The sequence below is a fragment of the Passer domesticus genome, chromosome 2, assembly GCF_036417665.1.
Source record: "Passer domesticus isolate bPasDom1 chromosome 2, bPasDom1.hap1, whole genome shotgun sequence".
Taxonomy (NCBI): Eukaryota; Metazoa; Chordata; class Aves; order Passeriformes; family Passeridae; genus Passer; species Passer domesticus.
The window spans coordinates 73,891,890-73,910,787 of record NC_087475.1 but is presented as its reverse complement, the minus strand read 5'-3'; the positions used below and the strand labels follow the sequence as shown (position 1 = coordinate 73,910,787).

At 42.2% G+C, this 18,898-nt stretch overlaps 1 protein-coding gene across 3 annotated transcripts in view; it reads right to left on the bottom strand.

Moving 5' to 3' along the window:
- The window catches only part of ARHGAP20 (Rho GTPase activating protein 20), a 57,865-nt gene that overhangs the window by 37,172 nt on the left and 1,795 nt on the right, over positions 1 to 18,898 (bottom strand). Inside the window, exon 2 of one of the 3 annotated variants that reach the window (XM_064409320.1) lies at positions 10,550 to 10,635. In XM_064409320.1, the coding sequence (XP_064265390.1) occupies positions 10,550 to 10,635 (86 nt within the window). The other 2 variants (XM_064409321.1, XM_064409319.1) reach the window with 2 other exon arrangements.

Below are 18,898 nucleotides of genomic sequence, written 5' to 3'. Positions count from 1 at the left end.
GGCTACAACTGCACTACACCCATTCACAGACCTACCTCCAAAATCTGTCAGCAAGGGGCTTTGTCTTTGAAAAGTTGAGGAACAAGCAAAGCCCTGTGAAAGTTCTTGATCATTCCCTCAAATGTTCTGCAGATGGAAAGTTCTCAATCATTCCCAGCTGTAGATGGAAAAGGGAAGAAATAGGGAGATACAACACGGTACTCCTCAATAATGCTATCTATCTGGAGATGTCCTTTGGACAGATCTGGCTGGGCACAAACTATCTATAGATGGAGAAAGGAGCTGAAAACAGGGAGGTCAACAGCCATGCCCATTTCCCATGGCTTGCTCAGTCCAGCCTGCTCCATCTCCACTGCCTGTACGACCACTCAAAGCCCTGCTGGTCTCGGGGACGAGCATTCACAGCTCCCATTGCCATGAACGAGGTAGCACAGACAAGGCTCACCCACACAGAGAAATCTGCAGCTCAGAGCCCTACTTAGGCAGATATATATAGAGATAGATATATATAGAGATAGAGATATAAAATCCTCTGCATTTTTAAAGGTGCTAACTGCTCCTTTCTGTCACTGCCTCCAAACCACAACCAGTGCCCTCGGTGATTCACCCACGTGCTCAGGATCTGCCCACTTCAAATCTTCATGACCCTGAATATGCACTTCATCTACATTTGTATGGCACTTGATTGTAATAAATAATAATTAGACTTGGAGGGTGAGAGAAAGCACAAAAAATATGAGCTTGGAGGGTAGGAGTGTTTTCCAGGAAGGTGGTAGGTAAGATGTGGGTGAGCACAAAGCTAGTATGCAGCTGTAAACTTACACGGACTATTTATAGAAGGGACTTTAATAAACAAGCATGAAACTCTCTTAATCACATGGGCTGCCAATCCATTTCTGCAAATCTGCTGTCAATTGATCCCTGCTATGCCAAGGGAGCTTCGTTCTGAGGATGCTGGGCATGTTTGCATGCTGTTATCTTTGGTAAATTTTATGCAGTTGAAGCAGCACTTTGTGAAAACAGTGCACATTCCAGAAATAGCAAGTCTATTTTCTGCAGCGCTCCTTTAAAGTCCCTTAGGCCATCACCGTTACGGGTACAGTAGCTTTTGTACCATGAAAAAAGTGAGATCTGCTTGGTTTTTCAAACAGCATTAGTTGCTAAGTTTCACAGTGTTTGATTCTACTTCACAAGTGTTCTTTACTGGTTGCAGCTTCTTTTTTACAAGTAATGTGTTTGAACAAATATGGGGCAGTCACCCCTCACCCCTGCATTTTCCCTTATGGACTGTGCCCCTGGATCTCACAGGGAGTCCTCTGACCTGGAGCAAGTATCAGCCTCAGTTCACAGCCTCCAGCACAGGGCTGTCCTCATTCTACGCAGGCAAGCAGCTGGACCTCAGAAAATTATACCCAAGATCAAGCAGTGAGTCCCAGCAGGGTCACAAAAACTTCCCACCAAAATGTGCTGCAACCCACTCTCCAGCACTGGCAGGGCAAGCACAAGCCTGGACAGTGGCAGGAAGATATATGTTAATTGAGACTGGGAGCAAGTTTTACTCAGATGAATAGACTAATTTACATTTTAGGGCAGAAATCAAGGTTAAAACTAATATTTATGAAACTGGATATCACTCCTCTGCTTCCAACACCCAGTGTGCACATTTGAATGCAACATATATTGAGAAAATATTCCAACTTAAATTATAACAGGATTCTAAAAATTGTCTTGTATCATCTCTGCATGATGTCAAAATCTTATGAAACATTAAAATTATTATAGAGAATAAGGTGCTTTGCACTAAATGTTTCAGGTGCTGAGGCACGTAACAGACTACTTTTCTGTAGTCTGGCAGTAAAATATCACATAGCTGTAGGGTAAAATGCATCATTAAAACAAAATCCTCACACTTTTCAGGATGGAAGCTTGGCAGCTTAACTGTAAACAAAGCTGCACTTAAGTAATTTTTACATAGCCAAAAGGACACAATTCTCTGCAGAGCAAACATGCACTACAGTGTGGAGGCTGGAGACAGGAAACACGCTTGTGGTTTGGTTTGCTTCCAAGGCTTTTTGTTTTATTTTAATAAAACAGCTGCAAGGTGTTTACTCTGAAAATTTAACACAAGGGTAAAATTTTCTATTGGTATAAATTAGCACCACACGTTTTGGTCATATTTTGCCTATTTCCACCAGAAAACAATTTAGGGCAAGTGATGTAAATCCTATTGAAAAGCTCTTGCAGTGTGGGTGTTCTCCAGTCAGCCAGCAAGTTCAAGGGGTTTTGGTCTATGGCCCCCTGAGCAAGGGAGACATTTGGAAGAGGACACATTCACAGGCAGAAGTCAATAAAAGCTTTTTGGCCTTTGGAAGAATCAATCCTCTGTTCCCCACTGCAGTTCTCCCTCACTTTTACTGACTGACATAGCAGCACCACCTTGAGTTACTCTCTCTTCACAGTTGCACCAGGGAAATGCCATTCCAGGCACTGTCTACCCAAACAGAGATTTCATTGTTCAGAACAAAAAAGAAAAGAAAAGAAAAAAAAGGTCACAGAAAAGTGGCCTTTTGGGGAAAAAAGGATAATAAAGAAAACAAAAAAGGAAAAAAAATAGGATGAACTGAGGCAAAAGAAAAGTCCAAAAGCTAACACCCCAGGTCTACAGTTCTGCACCATGGATGTCTGAGTTTTTGGAACTTCTCATGGCCTACAAGAATCCTGGATGCACAGGCTACCTTTGCTACTACCAACCAAGTTTCTTCCTACCCGTTCTGAGGAGGGATACAGAGAAGCACTCTGGGATCTCAGTCCCACTAAGAGATCCAGTGTTATTTCAGTTGGCTGAAGAGATACAGTTTTTGTCCTACCTTAACTTTTTTGAGAAGCAATAATTGCAATTTCGAGAATTAATCCCACTTAATCACAACTGGAACATTTAATAGCCTGGCTCAACTCCGTTGACTTTGACTTACCTCATGGATGAAACTGACCTTTTATTCAAAAGGTGTTTTCATAGATCTTCTTGTAAAGTGTATTACAAGAGTTCAGCACAGGTCATGTAACAGCCAGGAATTCAGGGTTACCAAAACTAGCTAGGACATTCTGCAGATCTCTACAAAAACAGGTAATTTAAAGCTGATGTGCACAAGAGGTAAAAAGACTGGTGTGGACATCTAGAGATCCCTTCTGGACCATCATGAATGGCTGTCAGAGCCTACATGTTTCTGCTGACCCTAACATCTCCAGCTCTATGGCACACAGGCTGCAGATGGGCAAGAGTAAGGCACTGGTGTGACCATGTCCTTTCAACAGGGAAATGGCATTTTCTAGTTGACTGCCTGAGTTTGGTGCCTGTCAGTCACCCCACTCAATCACTGGATAACACCAGTGGGGCTGCTCATGGAATCTCAGAGTTTCACTACCCAAGAGCCCTTTCCCTTTAGGCTCTGATTTTCCCATTATTGAAGAAGCATTTCAGATTTTGATTAGATCTTAGGGAGAATTCTATACTGTGATTGTGGTTAGGCACTGGCACAGGTTGTCCAGAGAAGTTGCAGACACCCCATCCCTGGCAGCGTTCAAGGCCAGGCTGAACACTGAGCAACCTGGTCTAGTGGAAGGTGTCCCTGTCCATGCCAGGGAGTTTAGAAGCAGATGACCTTCAAGGTCTCTTCCAACACAAGCCATCCTATGAGTCTACAAACTGTGAGACACAGGGGGTGAACTCCACAAAGCCCCACCACAGACATGAAGAGAGGATCTGCTCAGCACCTGTATTGGCTGCAGTTTGTCAGAACCACTTCTCTGAGAGAGACAACCAATATGGGTGCCAACACGGAAGACAGCACTGTCACTTCACCTGTCAAGTTGTAACAGGAACAAATCTGGCTTTGCTTTGCCTCCAGGGCTTTGAATTATATTTGATACTTGTACTACAGCACAGGAATTATCCTATTACAGTGAAGAGATTACTTTATATGCCTGCTGCTGCCAGCTATGGCAAGTGTAGTGACCCAGATTCCTTATGAACATGCATGGAGCCACATGCACCTGTTTGCTCTCCCATAACTCACTGCCCACCTATTTATTCAACGAGTTTTTCATGGAACTACCCAGGCAGATTAGTCAGAGGTTCCTACTCCACTAGTGATCTGAGCTGGGGAAAAAAACTGTTAGAGGATCGCCCACATCTCTGTGCCTTTTGATGATAATTACCTGTTCAGTGCTGGCAACAGTTACGCTGTGCAAAAGCAAAACTCCAGGTGTTTGGTAAGCTGTCTGGTCAGCAAGACAGTGTCTAAACAACAGAGGCACTTGAGAGGTCAGGAAGCCTCTGAGATTACATCTTTCTGTTATGGTTTTAGAGTCTTGCCCCTGAGGTTTATTATCCTTTATTTGATCTAGCCCCCATACTCAAACACTAAAGAGTGGGCACAGAAGATACCTAAATACAGACTGTTACTCCCACAGTGTGATTAAAACCCCTCACCAGCAGCTTTGTGCACCACGAGGATGCAGCTGGGCCAGGAGAAGCAATGCCATGGAGAGTCCATGGGTATTTAATGCTGGCCCTTGTCAAAGGTGGGAGCACCAGAGGCTGCACATCAGCCTGCACATCATTAGAGCCCTTCTGCTTGTTTACACAAGATAAATGATCACAAAGCAGACTGCGCAAGTTGGTCTGTGATTTCCTCAGGTATGCTGTTGCCCAAACTGCTTGGCCAGACTGTCACTTGGCAGAGATTTTGTTGTCTAAAATCAGCAATACACAATGGCTGGACAACAGCTGCGTTCTGCCAGACCTCAAGGCTTAATCCAAAAAGTCCTTTAAAAGGGCTGCAGCCAAAAGCACATGTGGACACTGAGACATCTGGACGAGCAGAGCCCTGCACTCACCCTGATGAGCACTGCCCCTCGCTGTCTTCACACTGCCACAATTCTCTCCAAAAGGGAATCAGCTTAAGGCACTGGTGTTAAACTATTAGTCATTTATTGTAAAATTAATCCCTTATTTAAACTCCAATCTCTACAAAACCCTGCTTCCAAGCCTTCCTTCTTACCTCTAGTCCTTTCCTTTTAATAAAAAAGCAGTATATCTCCAAAAGCCGCAGCTCATTTCGATCTCCAGATGTACAAACATTGCTAAAAGCCAATTTGTAGGTCATAAATGAAGAACTGAGGGGTTTTATCAAAAACAAAACACATGCACACATACACTCACACAAAACAAAACAGAAAAAACACAGCAGAGGGCAGGATTGCCAGTCTCTGAGTTAAAAGGCCATCTGAGGCCTCAGAAAGTTCACCTCGTTAACAGCTAATAAAATTTTATCCTCAGCTATTATTATGTAAAAGTAACTTTTGTGTTCAAACACTTGGTTCAAGGAAGCAGTAGTCCAGTGTTATAATTAGCTTCAATCAAGTATGAATTAGATATACTAGAAACTGACAACTTGTAGAATATAAGTTGAATATACAATCACAAGTTGTTTTAAGTATAATCCATTAAAAAGGAAGAGCATTAAATACAAAATAGCAATTTAAAAACAATTATTATTTTTTCCACAAATTCATGTATGTTTACCTTACGTAGGGAAACATGACATATTGAGGGGAGAAATCCAGGGCAGTTCTCATGTAGAGACTTCTGCCTATTCTGATTAAGCACAAAATATTAAAACATCAAAACTTTTCATGAAATAAAAAAACCTCACAAAAAATCCCGATGAAGTTTCTGGAGGCTGAATTAAATCTAAGAATTCGATCCAGAAGCAAAGTCACCTCCGTTTGCTTTGGTGCCTGAGTCTCTAGGAGTAGGATTTTCCCTCCTTCCAGATGCCTAGCGGGATCGTACCTGTCCATGCCAACTCCCGCTCTCCTCGCTGGCGGCGCGCAGCTGCTCCGGAGGCAAATTCCCACTGACCACACGTGGAAGGCGCACCTGGAAACCGGCAGGCACACACAGCACGGCCTCTGCCCCTCACAGCCCTGCAAGCTCCCGGCTGGGGCGCTGCCAGCCCCGTGCCACCCCAGGGCGAAGCCATGCCCCCACCAGCAGTGGCACCATCGGCCGGCCAGGCCGTGGCGGGCCTGGCCCATGGCACCGCTCCTCTGCCCGGCACGGGCGGCCTCTGCCAGGGAGGTGCCATCCACAGCCCACGCTCCAGCAAACGCTGCCATGGTGCCAAGGGGGCCGTGCAGGAGCGACACCCACCTCCGCACGGGCAGACAGGAGAGCTTCTGCATCAGGGCCTCATCCTGGGCCAGCAGGTAAAAACGGCCGTGGCGCGCGGCCCAGGGGCCTGCGCTCCCCCTCCATGGCCTCGCCAGCCAAACTCGCAAGGCAAGGTTATTCACCAGCATGGAAATGACTGAAGGACGAGCAAAATTATTGCGGCTGAAATATCTATATAACAAGCTGGCTACTCGCAATGAACTTTCATCCCCTTCGTCCCTGCCGTCAGTTTTGCCTGAAACACCAGCTACCCATCTTCCCTGTGAAAAAGAGACAGTTAAGGCCTTCTGGCAATTTACATTTATTAAAAGGCTCTATTTTTGTCTTCTTCTAGTCCCATAGCTTGGATCATCCACATTTCTTCTGACTAAAGCCCTGAAAACACAATGTCCAAGACTCCGGGAACACTGTGTATTTGACTCGCGCCAAGTGGAATGTATTACTAGATTACACATATGATCTTCGTTATCTGGGATATTTAGCCTTTGGCACAGGACCCCTAGAAGATGACATGCCAGAACCACTTACTGTGCACTGGAAGAAGGAAGAACAGCCTCTCTGTGAATGGCATAACATTACTTCTATGTAAACAAGGGGAGGAAACACCTTGGAAACTTGTCGAATCTCCAGTTTTTACCTTCCACTTCTCCAACCATAAAAACCACATAACGAAATTGAGTAGAGGTAATATTTCAGGAACTTCCTCTTCAGGTTCTTTAGGGATTTATTAATAAAACTTTCTAAAAGATATCCTTTGGGATTTTTTTTTAAAACAGCCTGTGCTTCCAGCTTACACCAAAATAATATCATAAACACTCTTCATACAGTAAAAAAGAGTTGTTACATTTTCAGTATTTTAACACCTTTAATGTGTAGAGACACAGATCTATAAATGGTCTTCCAGACCCAGAAATTGTGAGGTTATATTACTTGGTTTCAGCATGTATAAAAATATCACCTTCAAAGATCTGCTGAGGTGTGCAACAGAAAAGGGGAAGCTGCTGGCGACTGCAGCACAGTTTGGCTGTCCCTGTGAAATATCAGAGATGCAAGCAGAAGAACACTAAGGCAGAGCAAAAACTTGGGTTTTGTCACATGTGAAAATTGGTTTGAGCGACAGCAGAACAAAAGCTGAAAAATTTACTTGAAACAAGTTTTTATTATTCTGTATCAATTATTTGGGATGACAATACCCGATGCTTTAAATCCAGGCCTCAGACATTTCTGTTTCAAGCATGTAATTTGTACTGCACTGAACTGCATCATTAAGTCGTGCAGGTTTCACTAAAAGACACCAAGGAAAAGTAAGAGGAAGATTACAACTGTGGAACAAATCTGTGGGCAAATATAACTAACCCAAATCCTTTGCTGATTTCATACACATTAATGGAGTTAACAATCAAATTTATTTTTTCTGCACCTGAATGAATATGAGCCAAGAAAAATACCAAAAGCTTACTTTTCCAATGTATTTCTACAATAACCTTGCTCAAAGTTCTTCTGAAGAGTATGTCTGATGATGTGAAGAGTCTTTACATGGCTATTCATCATAATTTTGTGATGAAAAAGAAGCTGTACGGGGGAAAAAAGGAAGAGAAACAAGAACAATGTGGCAATGATGGTCTGCCTATCTTCATCTCTTGGATGTAAGGGCCCAAATTCCACTATAATACCTGTACTGTTTACTATGTTTCTCTTCTGCCTGCAGGTCCAAATCAAGTGAGGATTACAGCAAGGTTTCCCTTCTGTGTACCACCATGCCATACAGCCATCCCAGAATTCTTCTATAGGCTGAATATCATGTGACTCCTTCTATATGATTAACAAGGCAAGGAAAGATTTGTAATGAAAGCTGAATGTTCATCAAACCCAATGATACAGCAGGAGAAAAAGATGACAAGCTTTTAAGCACACATGACTTTCAGACTTGCTTCTCTTTCAGGACTGGATAAGAGGACAATGGTACAAACAAGCACTGGTTTTTCCAGCTAGATCATCTTGTCTTGCTCACATCCTTGTGTCATCACAGCTACCATAACACTACCATCGAAAACCTTAGTCGTCTGAATGCTAAATAGCCATCTCCAGATGTCACAATGGTTTCTTTGAATAAAAAGCATTAATAAACTTTAAAATGCCCCAGAGTAAGTCTGTCCAAAGTGCCACTACATTTTATGAAAGTGCCCTGTATATAAACCAGGGACACCTGACATATAAAGTGGTATAAAAATACAAACTGACTCGGCTTCTAAGTATTTCCTGCCCTTTTAAACTTTGCACTTGTTCATTAATTTCAACAAATATTGAGGTGAGCCAGCTGCTGAGGTGAGAGTATTCAAATAAATCCCTCACAGATGTTTGTTAACTTCAGATAGGAGCTTTATTATCTACAAATCATTAATCAACCATTAACAAGTAAGTGTTATGGAGTTCCAGTATTAAGGTTCACTGCCAGAGGAGAATGATAGATTTTGCAGACTGGCTGTGTCTATAAGAACTAAGAGCAGAGACAGGTTTGAGGTAAAACATTTGGAGGAGATTAGAAAACATGAGAAGTCGTTTTGTTGCTCTTCAGCTCTGCTTCAGAGAAAGCACTTCACCAGAGTTAAGCATTTACACAACAAACCGAGTGGAAAGATCAAACTCATTCATCAGTTTGGTGATGAAGAGGAATGTGCTTTGCACAGCCAAACAAGGAAGTCAGGCACAGGTGAGAACTGCTGCTCCTGTGAACAATAATAAACACCATCCAAAGTGTCACACTCTAAACTGAAAGACTCTGAAGCTACGAAATCGCCTGCTCTGACTTGAGAGTCCTCAGACTTCACCCAGTACCTCTCAGAAAGGCCACAGACTTCTGCTGAAAATAACAGAAGCAGCTAAATTGCTGCATGCCACAGGCAGAGGACAGACATGACTGAGGCAGCATCCATCAGTTGTGTAGGATAAGCATTCCTTACAGAACAAGGAAATGCATTCCCCTCTTCAGTCCTCTCCACCACACAGCTTCTGCCAACTGGCCTTATGAAAGAACCCTTCACCCACTAGATTTGGAAATAATTCTGATCTGGGCTATACAAGCAAGACACTTAAGAAAGCATAAAATTCTTAGGTGAAAATGTAGTGTACATTACACTCGGTGTCTCTCCAGCTATTTTTGATTTCTGATACTTATGGAGCAGGCAATAAAGTAAATTGAAAAAGTAGAATTGAAGAAAAGTATTGTCTGAATACCAGTGGGTAAGCGAATTTTGACGTTCCTATTTTGCAACTCTGATTTTTTCACAGAATACTTTCTCAGTGGTCTGAAATACTGTGGAATTCTAAATGATGTCAAACCAGATATTAATTAGATCAAAGACAAAAAACTTTCCAAAGCTCAAGTACTGATTACTTAATGCACCACAGAGTAGGAAAAAAATATTCCTTACAAAGCCATACTTTTATTTCCCTCAATAACATTTCTTCATAAAGAGCAATACACAGCTGGAAGCATTAACAGCCGACCAGATGGTTCACTTCTCGATAAACACGTTTTGTAAGTTTAAAGTCTAATGAACTGTAGTGCAGGGAGAAAAAAGTTATGTATGCAGAGTGGTTCAAATGGCAGGTCAGGGCTGGGGCTGGACAGGGGACTAGCTCCACAGAAACTTCCATTTCTGTGGCAGCTTTACATGGGAGGAGGATGGTCAATTCTGGCAGAAGACAAGGACAAAAAAGGCTGAATGCTTAACACCCCAAATTCAGCCCCAAAAGTGCTAATACTGGACAGGGGAAGGTTGTGATCACCAGATTCTGGCCCACAGTGTTGTCCTGAACCAGCAGGTGCTTCCAGAGCCTTGGACAGCCTGTGCCATGCAGCAGGCAATGACAGAAGAAACTTAGCTCAAATTAAACTGTGCAATTCTACAGTGAACAATCCTGAGTTACACCTGACACTGTGGAATTGTCCAAGGCAGCAAGCATTCATCTTCTGCCCATGCCATCTCCACGGGATGCAATCAAAGCCAGTCACAAACTGTTCACAGCTGAGCAGCCCAAATGTCTCATGCCTGGTTACAAACTGCAGAGCAGCCCTGCCCACCCAGCCAGGTATAAACAGCTCAGCGGGGCAGCACTGGGGAAACCCTTCCAGGAGACCACCAGGTGCCTGGGCTGGTTCTGTTACATCTTTCAGCAGCCTTTATAGCCGTGCAGCTACCGAGGAGCCTGAATTGTGTTCAACAACCTGGTGTGGATAATAGTTCGAAAACATTTCAAGTTTTGGGCTGAGAAACTGCAAAACAATACAGCCAGCAAAAGTCACTGACTCACCTTGAGGCCGATCTAGATCTGCTGAGTGCTTTGACAAAGATCAAAGATGGTGCAGACTGGCGTCTTTGGGCCAAACTCTTCATCTTCTGATCGGAAAGAGAAACAAAATGAAATCACAGGTGAGATTTGGAACAGTAACTGCATGCACACAGACTGGGCACAGCCACACTCCAATTTCAGACCTTGGGAAAAAGGCTGTTATTGCCCTCAGCAACCTTGGAGGGGGAAAATATTGCAGGGAAATTCCCCCTGGAGGAGGAAAATATGGTAAGAAAAGCAGGAACATTACCAGAAAGCCAGTGTAAAGAAAAGCTGAAAAGTAGTGTCTATACACAGATACTTGAGGTACCCTAAACACCGAGAGCTGGTCCTCAACCACTTTTTTGTCCCTTAGGAATTTATTGTACTTTAAATTTATCAAATATCCAGGTGGTGGTTTAAATTTCAAATACTTCATACATTTCTGTGTCACATCTGACATCTACAATAAATTAAGGTTTGGATTTCACCTGCCTTACCTTACACATTATATTAGGCTACCCTTTTTTAATAAATCTTTAGAGATTAGAGCATTTTCCTTCCCTACTACTCAATTTGGAGCATATCTTGCCCCTCAGTAGTCAACAATTACATTTTTTTCATTGCTGACTATGTATGAGAAAAATAAAATGGAGAGAGGCAAGACAATTGTTAGCACAGAACTAGGAAGAGAATGAAAAAAAAGGAGACACTCAAAGACAGAGAACACCCCAGGGGAAAAAAAAAGAAAGCACAAGGAAGAGATTAAAATGTCAGTAGCTAACAAGAGAGCTTGGATTTCCAGTCAGTGAAGTTGAACACAACAATAAAAATATCGAGCAAATAAATACCACTGTTTTCCCCAGAGGTAGAAATTTTCAAAAGCACCCACAGAGACAAAAATACACATTTTCCTGAATGCAAATGTATTCACCACAATGCATTCCGTCTCCCTCCTGCAGCCAGAAGCAGGACTGAGTAGTCCTGGCCTAACCCTGGAGGGCTGTCTTGAACTGGTTGTGCAGCCTGCTGCCAAGGTGCATGACCTCTCCTCTCACTGACCCTCCACCAGAAGGGTGACTGTTACCTTATTTAGCTCAAATACTTTTCAGAAAAAACTGGTGAACAAAAGAAGCAGGGTCAAACTCCTCCTGAGACCCTGACAGGAGAATATCCACTGATGCAGTGGTACCTCACAGCCACCACTGAGAGCCCACGAACAGGTGAACCTCTGACAGCCATGAAGGCTCTGTTCTCAGCTAATCACAAAGCATGACTCTCTTCCTTCACACCAGAAATAACCACTGACTACCAGGACAAATAGGTCAGGACGGTCAGAACAACTGATTCTTCTGCCAGTGTGTGTGCTGGATGTGGCAGGCATTCTGTTTGGGCAGGTGCACAGTGTGCTCCCCTCGGAGAAACTGAACTCTGCGTGTTTTACTCGCCTGTGACAAGTGCATCTATTTTACTGACTGCAGTCCATCTGTTATTGTGTCATTTTTTTGGTTCTCTCTTTATTGATGTAGAGCACGCTTGTTTGTTTTGTCACTCAGTTACAGCTATTGTGCAGCAATTGTTATAAATTCAACTGTGTCATTTCAATTCGCCTTTTAAAATTATCCCCTCCTCCCTACTTTATCAAAACATAACCTTCTCAAGACTGATAAATTAAGTCTTAGAACATTTAGCTGTCTCCAATTGGACTATAACTGAAGAATAAAAGATTACTAATAAAAGAGATGCCCATTTTTAATAGTTTTAAAATAAATAAGATAAATTGTTCTAGTGAATTAAATCTGTTTGTCTTACTGCTAGCTAATCTGAAAAGCTGTTAGAGGTTTTAAAAGTAGCATACCTGTAAATACAAAGACAAAAAGAGATCTGTGTAACAATGCAGTGTAACATACTACAGAAGACCAGCCACATATGTCACACTACAGGCAGATTTCAGGAGTTAATATAAAGCATCACCTCCCAGTGGGAAATTTACTGCAATTTACACATTACTGGGCAGGTGGCTTTTCTGGGGGGTAAAACCTGGAGCATCTCAGCTCCTGCAAATGCAGTGGAAGTTTGGTTACACTTTCAAAGAGATCTTCAGGTCTGAAAAGAAAGCCACTGGAGGAAAAAAAGGCAGTATTTTAAAAACTATGGCAATTACACCATAATTTTTCATGCTTGGGTTAGCAGTGCTGAATAGCACCTGTGCCAGTGAGAGTCTAGTCTTGACTCAAACGTCTGAAGACCAAAGTCTAGACTACAGCAGAGCTCAAATAAGCTCAGTCAGAGAGGATCCCAGCAGGTCTGTGAGCCAGCCTCTCTGAACCTGCTGACAGCAAGACCCAACCAAGCAGGACACTCTGGGCCACCTCCACTGCAGGTCTGTGTTACCTCCAAGGATGAGATTCCACAGCCTCTCTGGGCAAACTCTTAGCACAGCTACTAAGCAAATCTTAACAGAAAAAAAAACAGCCTCAAAACATAAAAAGACCACTGATGAGAACAGGAAAATTTTCACAGCACTCAAGTGAGTCAGGTCAGCTGTATGCAAATAAACACATTACACAGAGACATTGATTACAGACAGAAAAGGGTGTTTTATTTTTATTTTGCTACATACAGTTTGGGAAGAGAAAATAAGTGACCATCATGACAATTTGAATTTATTCACTTCGAGAAGGGAGAGGATAAATTCACTTTTCCTTAAGTTGGATCCGGTTTTATTATGTGCAAGGATGGCAATGTGGAGAAGAGGAGATATATCCTGAACAGCTGTTGTGAGAGCAGATGTTTGGGAGGAAAAGGAGATGCACTGACCAATTATCTAAGCATGGGACACAGAGAAGCATTTCTCAACATGTGTCCCACATCATTACCTCCCATTTTTTCATGTAAATATTAGAAAGGTCAACACAGACAGAAATTCTCATACTTGCTGGCTGAGTCACACCCATGTAAAATGTATCACAAAATCAGTATCTATAATGAATGTTTACAGTATGCCAGATGCAAAGATGATAATCTTGTGTCAGTCAGGACAAACTAGAGTTACTTCTGTCTTCCTCACATCTAAAAGCTTGAGTTGCTGCCCCTTCTGCTCCGATTCAGGTTTAACTTCATAGTTTCTGCATTTCTGGTTGTGGTTGTCTTGACTTCTTAACAGAAACAAAAAGGTTTTGCATTTTCAGTTGTTGGACTGGTGGTAGTATTTGGCCAGTTTCTCATGTGGCATAAAAAAGTCATAGGCCTGTAGACTGGAAAAGAATGAATTTACACCAGATATTGATCAGACCTACAATCTGACACACTGTTTTCTAAACTGTAATGGTAGGCGGTTTATGAGCAGGCCAGCCCACCACGCTGAGGACCGAAAGCTTGCAAAAGATCACTGAAAATATGCTGTCTCTCCTCAGGAACCAGAACCCCTATGGATTATAGTAAAACTTGCCCAAGTATCTCCCAAGTCATCAGCTGGAGGAAAAATCTATTCCTGGATGCCAGTATTCAACTAATTCTGCCTTGCAGTTGAAGAGGATGATGGTACTATATGAAATTTATATAAATTAATATATTGCCAAGTTACAATATTGATTTCCACCGTGGAAAAGGTAACATGTGGTAAGATAAAAAAAAATTGGAACAGTTCCTGCACTTTATGTGTATCACTTTACTAGATCACACTTCTAACGAGAGTGGCAGAGTGTGAATTAAATAAAGAACGTATGAAAAAAATTAATGGTACTTACAATTTATTTTGTGATTACAAGTAACTTAAGTAATGCATATAGAGTGTTTATAATATTTTCAAGTGTCTAGAAAAGTTAAACATCTATGCACTAAATGGATACCCTGCTGCAGCTGCTGGCAGGCTAAGACAGGGACAGTGTGCGGTGATTCCCCAGGAACACACTGCCAGGCTGTGCAGCCTGACCCATGCCATGGTCAGACACAGGCAGGAAGATTCCTCTCCCCAGCCTCTGACTCACACACCTGAGCTGTCTGCCCTGTGCTCCTTTTATAGCTGACAGAGAGAAAAGGACAATTTAGGGCACGGCTCGTCTTGTCTGAAGAAGTTTTCCTCTACTGACTGTAAAAGAAAAGTAAGGTGACCAAGAAAATAGAGTTAATCATCATCAATCCTGTTCTTGCTATCTGAGCAAAGGACAGGGAACAGAAAAACGTATATGCTCAGTAATGCAGGGAAGAACCGTCTTCTTGCAGTGGCTGGAGCTTAGGATGAGAAAATGTTACTTGATGTCTGTTTAAGAAAAGACACACTAAACAGTTGAAAAATTTACTTAGCTCCTGAGTGACAGGTAAACACAGCAAAAATGCCTCCTCAGCAATGTGCAGATAACCTTGTTAAAGCCTGCCCTGACACTAAAGGATTTCAGGCTCCTGATTTACAGACTCACTCCAGAAATGGGTCAAGGCTGGGACATCTGCCTGGGTCATTTAACTGGGTGACAGGAACAACCCTCAGATGTGCCAGTGCCTCAAGCTGAGGATTGCTTTCAAGTGGCTAAGCTCTCCCTTTCACTGCTTTATAAAGGAAGTCTGATTTTAACAAATCCTGCTCTCTAAATGTATTTAAGTTAATAACTGCGAGGGATTTCACCCATGCAAACTCTGCTCTTGTTGTCTGAGCAACAAAACACATCTGTGCCACACACTCCTGGTTTAGCTAGATATGAACCAAAGCACTGACAACAAATCCTTGCCAGAAACTGTGAGGCAAAGTTCAGCAAAATGCCTGAAAATCAAAAATATCACCACAACCCTCAGCATATAGCACTTAATTTTGCAGAACAACTGGGCAGCACTCCTCCCCCTGTATCACTGGCCACTTAGGAGAGGCAATAGATTATATTTTCCTACATACTATGATCCAGTATTTGTTAGACTTACAGACTTGAATTGTCAAAAAGCACCAAAAATAACAAGAATTCTTATACTTTGTTAAAGCAAGAAATGGACCTAGGCTGACCTATAACATTCCTGAGCCTCATAATCAGGGTGAGAAGATGACTGCATTTGAACTGCTGGCTCAAGCAGCAGAGATGTAGGTCCCACAGAGAGACCATTTACCATAAAGGCAGAGCAGGTGACAAAGCTATGTGCTTTTGTTTATGCTGGCAGAATACTTTTACTTACAAGGGCCTTCCTAGAAAGCAAGCCATTTTTGGATGGATAATTGTGGAGAAAACAATTGCAGGGGCACAAGAGAAAAGAGCTATCAACACAGTGGAACCAAAAGCACATCATCGTGGAACAGCAGCTGCTAGAGAGCACAGCAAAGACTGAAGGCGATCTCAGAGTAGAAAGAAAAATGGATAAAAGAAGCTAAGAGCAAAACATGTTTCACCATACTTCCCGAAGGATACAAATCTTTGGAAGCACTGATATGGACGTCTTCAAAGGATTCTACTCATCTGCATCACAAGATGAAGATGTGAAAGATCAGTAAATACATCACAGAGGAGGAGAACATTGAGTATGCTGCTTGTGGGTCCTACAGTGAGTCTCAGACCAGTGACTCTGTTCGTGACGGTCTTACTGAAGCCCAAAGTTTCCTTTCAATTTTGCCACAAAGCATGAAGGTTAACAGATGGATAAAATTCTGCCCCAGTTTCTGTACATAAAGACTTTCTCAGGAGCATTTTAGAGATGACAGAGAGAGGAGATTCACCCCACTCCACATCCATGCTTCAAACAACATTAAGTAAAGAAGCAATAATTTGTTATTTGTAGTTCTTGGGTGTTACATCCCACATGACCTATCATGCCTGTCTCTATCCTACTGCCACCAGGAGGGACAAACAAAAACCCAGGAACAGGAAACTCAAGAACTCAAGAATTAGAACACATTGTTTTCTGTATAATTTTCAGTTTCTCTCATGGACAGAGGAATGAAGCATTGCTAACACTAGTTCATAATTAAATCAGCACCAGGAGGCACATCACAACAGGGAATTACCACAAGCCAGGACAGACCATCAAGGTGATTTTAACCTAATGACCCACTTTGTGGGTGATTTCGTTAAAGTAGGAGCTTTTTCAGTCCTCATCAGAGACAAAATAGCTACAGGATATGTCGGCAGGATGATAGGAATTGCTCATCACTCCACTAAACAGTGCCAGAAGCCTTCCCATGTGTCTGAAATTTCCAGCACTATCAGGTGTGATTTTAGAAACAACCCACCAGATCCTCAGCCAGGACCACAGTAAACAGGACAGAATCTTGCAGGAAGAAGAAATCCCTGCTTAAGGAGATTTGTCTTAAAAAAGATAAATTTCTTGGCATGAGATCAAGGTATCATACAATATAATGGCAAATACCTACTTGATTCATCTTTTCAGAGTAAAACAAGGGATGAAGATTATGTATGAATACTCTTCCAATGCCATTAATTTGTTTGAATTTATCCATTTAATGCAGCGTCGAGGAACATTTTCCCTGCCAGTAAACTGTTGCTGCATTTGTGATCAGAATCACAAAGACACACATATTTACAGTGACGGAATTGCCAGTTTTCAAGTTTCAAACCATAAATGCTACTTTGATTAGTATTCAAAATGGTTAATTTTTTGCACACTCTGTAGGTGTAAATAATAAAAATTGCTGAGCCTCCAAAACATTTTAAGCAGTTACTCAAAATGTAAAGGAGGCAGCAAAAATCCTAGGGCTGACTCCTTGTGCTACCAGATATTGCTTTGCGTAAATATTCAGGGTTGGTTGGAATCTAGTCCCTCTGAGAAGAGAGAAGTGAAACACCAGGAACTTATAAATATGGTTAAATGACCCAGCTGCTACTGCTGACACAGTTATATTGGCATAAAAGACATCTCTGCTGCATAGCTTGTTCTGACAAATTTGTAGAAATAAGCTCTCTCAGTATCATCACTTTTACTCGTGCTACTGCAATCCACTTCAGAGTTGCATCAATTTATTGGTATTGGTTTCTAAGCTAAACAGTCAACACAAAACTTCTCTGTAGGTCAATCACACATAGTGACTCCAGTGACTCCAGTAAAGGAGGGAAACTAGCCCAGAATTTTCCAAAAGCATTAACTAAAACACCGCACTTCAATGTCAGCTTTTAGCAGAGTGTTGTGAGCATTTAACAGAGAGAACCTCCCACAGACCGTGAGGTAGGTGAGCAGTGCAAATTATTTTGCATGCCAAGAACAGGCACAGAAACGTTTCCAGGATGTTAGTTTAAATGGCCATATAAAATATATGAAAAAAGCCCTAGACATTTTCTGTCCCTCTTCTGGTTCTGTGGTGTGATCAAGCACGTGATCCCTCAGCTTCGTTTTGACAGCCAAGTGGAAGATGAAGTAGGAGTTCAGAAAACCACAGAACAATGCAGCAAATACCAGCTAATTTGAGAAAACAGTCATGATAATAAAAAGTGAGAAAGGTTCAGTGGTCGCCTAGCATCACATATTTAGGGGTAGCTTTTTCCAGAAAGCAAAACAGTTGATGTTAAATACATATTTGCAACAAAATTGTTTAACTTGACATGCTGTGTCACCAGCATCAAAACTGATTTCTTGCCAACACATTCTTTCATTTCACTATATGCAACCAATACAAACAAGGTAAGCTCCCTGTTACCAAAAAAGACTTTCTGTATTGTGAAAAAATGATGCTTTGGCACTGAGTAGAAGACAACACAGAGTCCAAAGGACTCAAGCAGTAAAAGAAATATTTGAACTGAGATCCAGCTTCAGGAAAAATTAGGAATTCTCCTTTCCTGTACATGGATAAAGGTAGGAATCTTCTTCCCCAGAGAGACATAAAGAGGTGACATGCTCGCAGTCTCAAGGAAGCACCACAACTGTGGACAAGCAGCTGAGCTGCTGGCTGGATGTTGGTGGCTGCCTGTGTTGGCTGTGCATGGGGTACAAAGCTGCCATATGCTGCAGGGCCCAGCCAGGGTCTCAAGCTGCTTCTCCACAGGAGGATCTCCATCTGTACCCCCACTGCATGTGCCTCCACGCTGAGGAATTCCAAAAGGGCTGCCAAGATCCGTAAAAAGTAATATCCCTGCTCTCTTGTCAGCGTTGGCAAAAACAAGGTCTGCATTCCTTCGACTGTGGGCTCTTTGGAACACGAATAGGAAACACAAGTGCTACCATTAATATTTGTCCTCAGAATGCTGAATAATGAAGTAGAACTTGCACGATAAAAACGTTCATCTTCGCAGTACTCAAACATAACTTCTCATTTCAGGTGGGTGCCTAGCATCAGGGCTCTGCCAGGCTGGAAGGTACGTGGTATTCTGTCTTCAGCAAAAATGAAAGAAATGTTTGATAAAAATC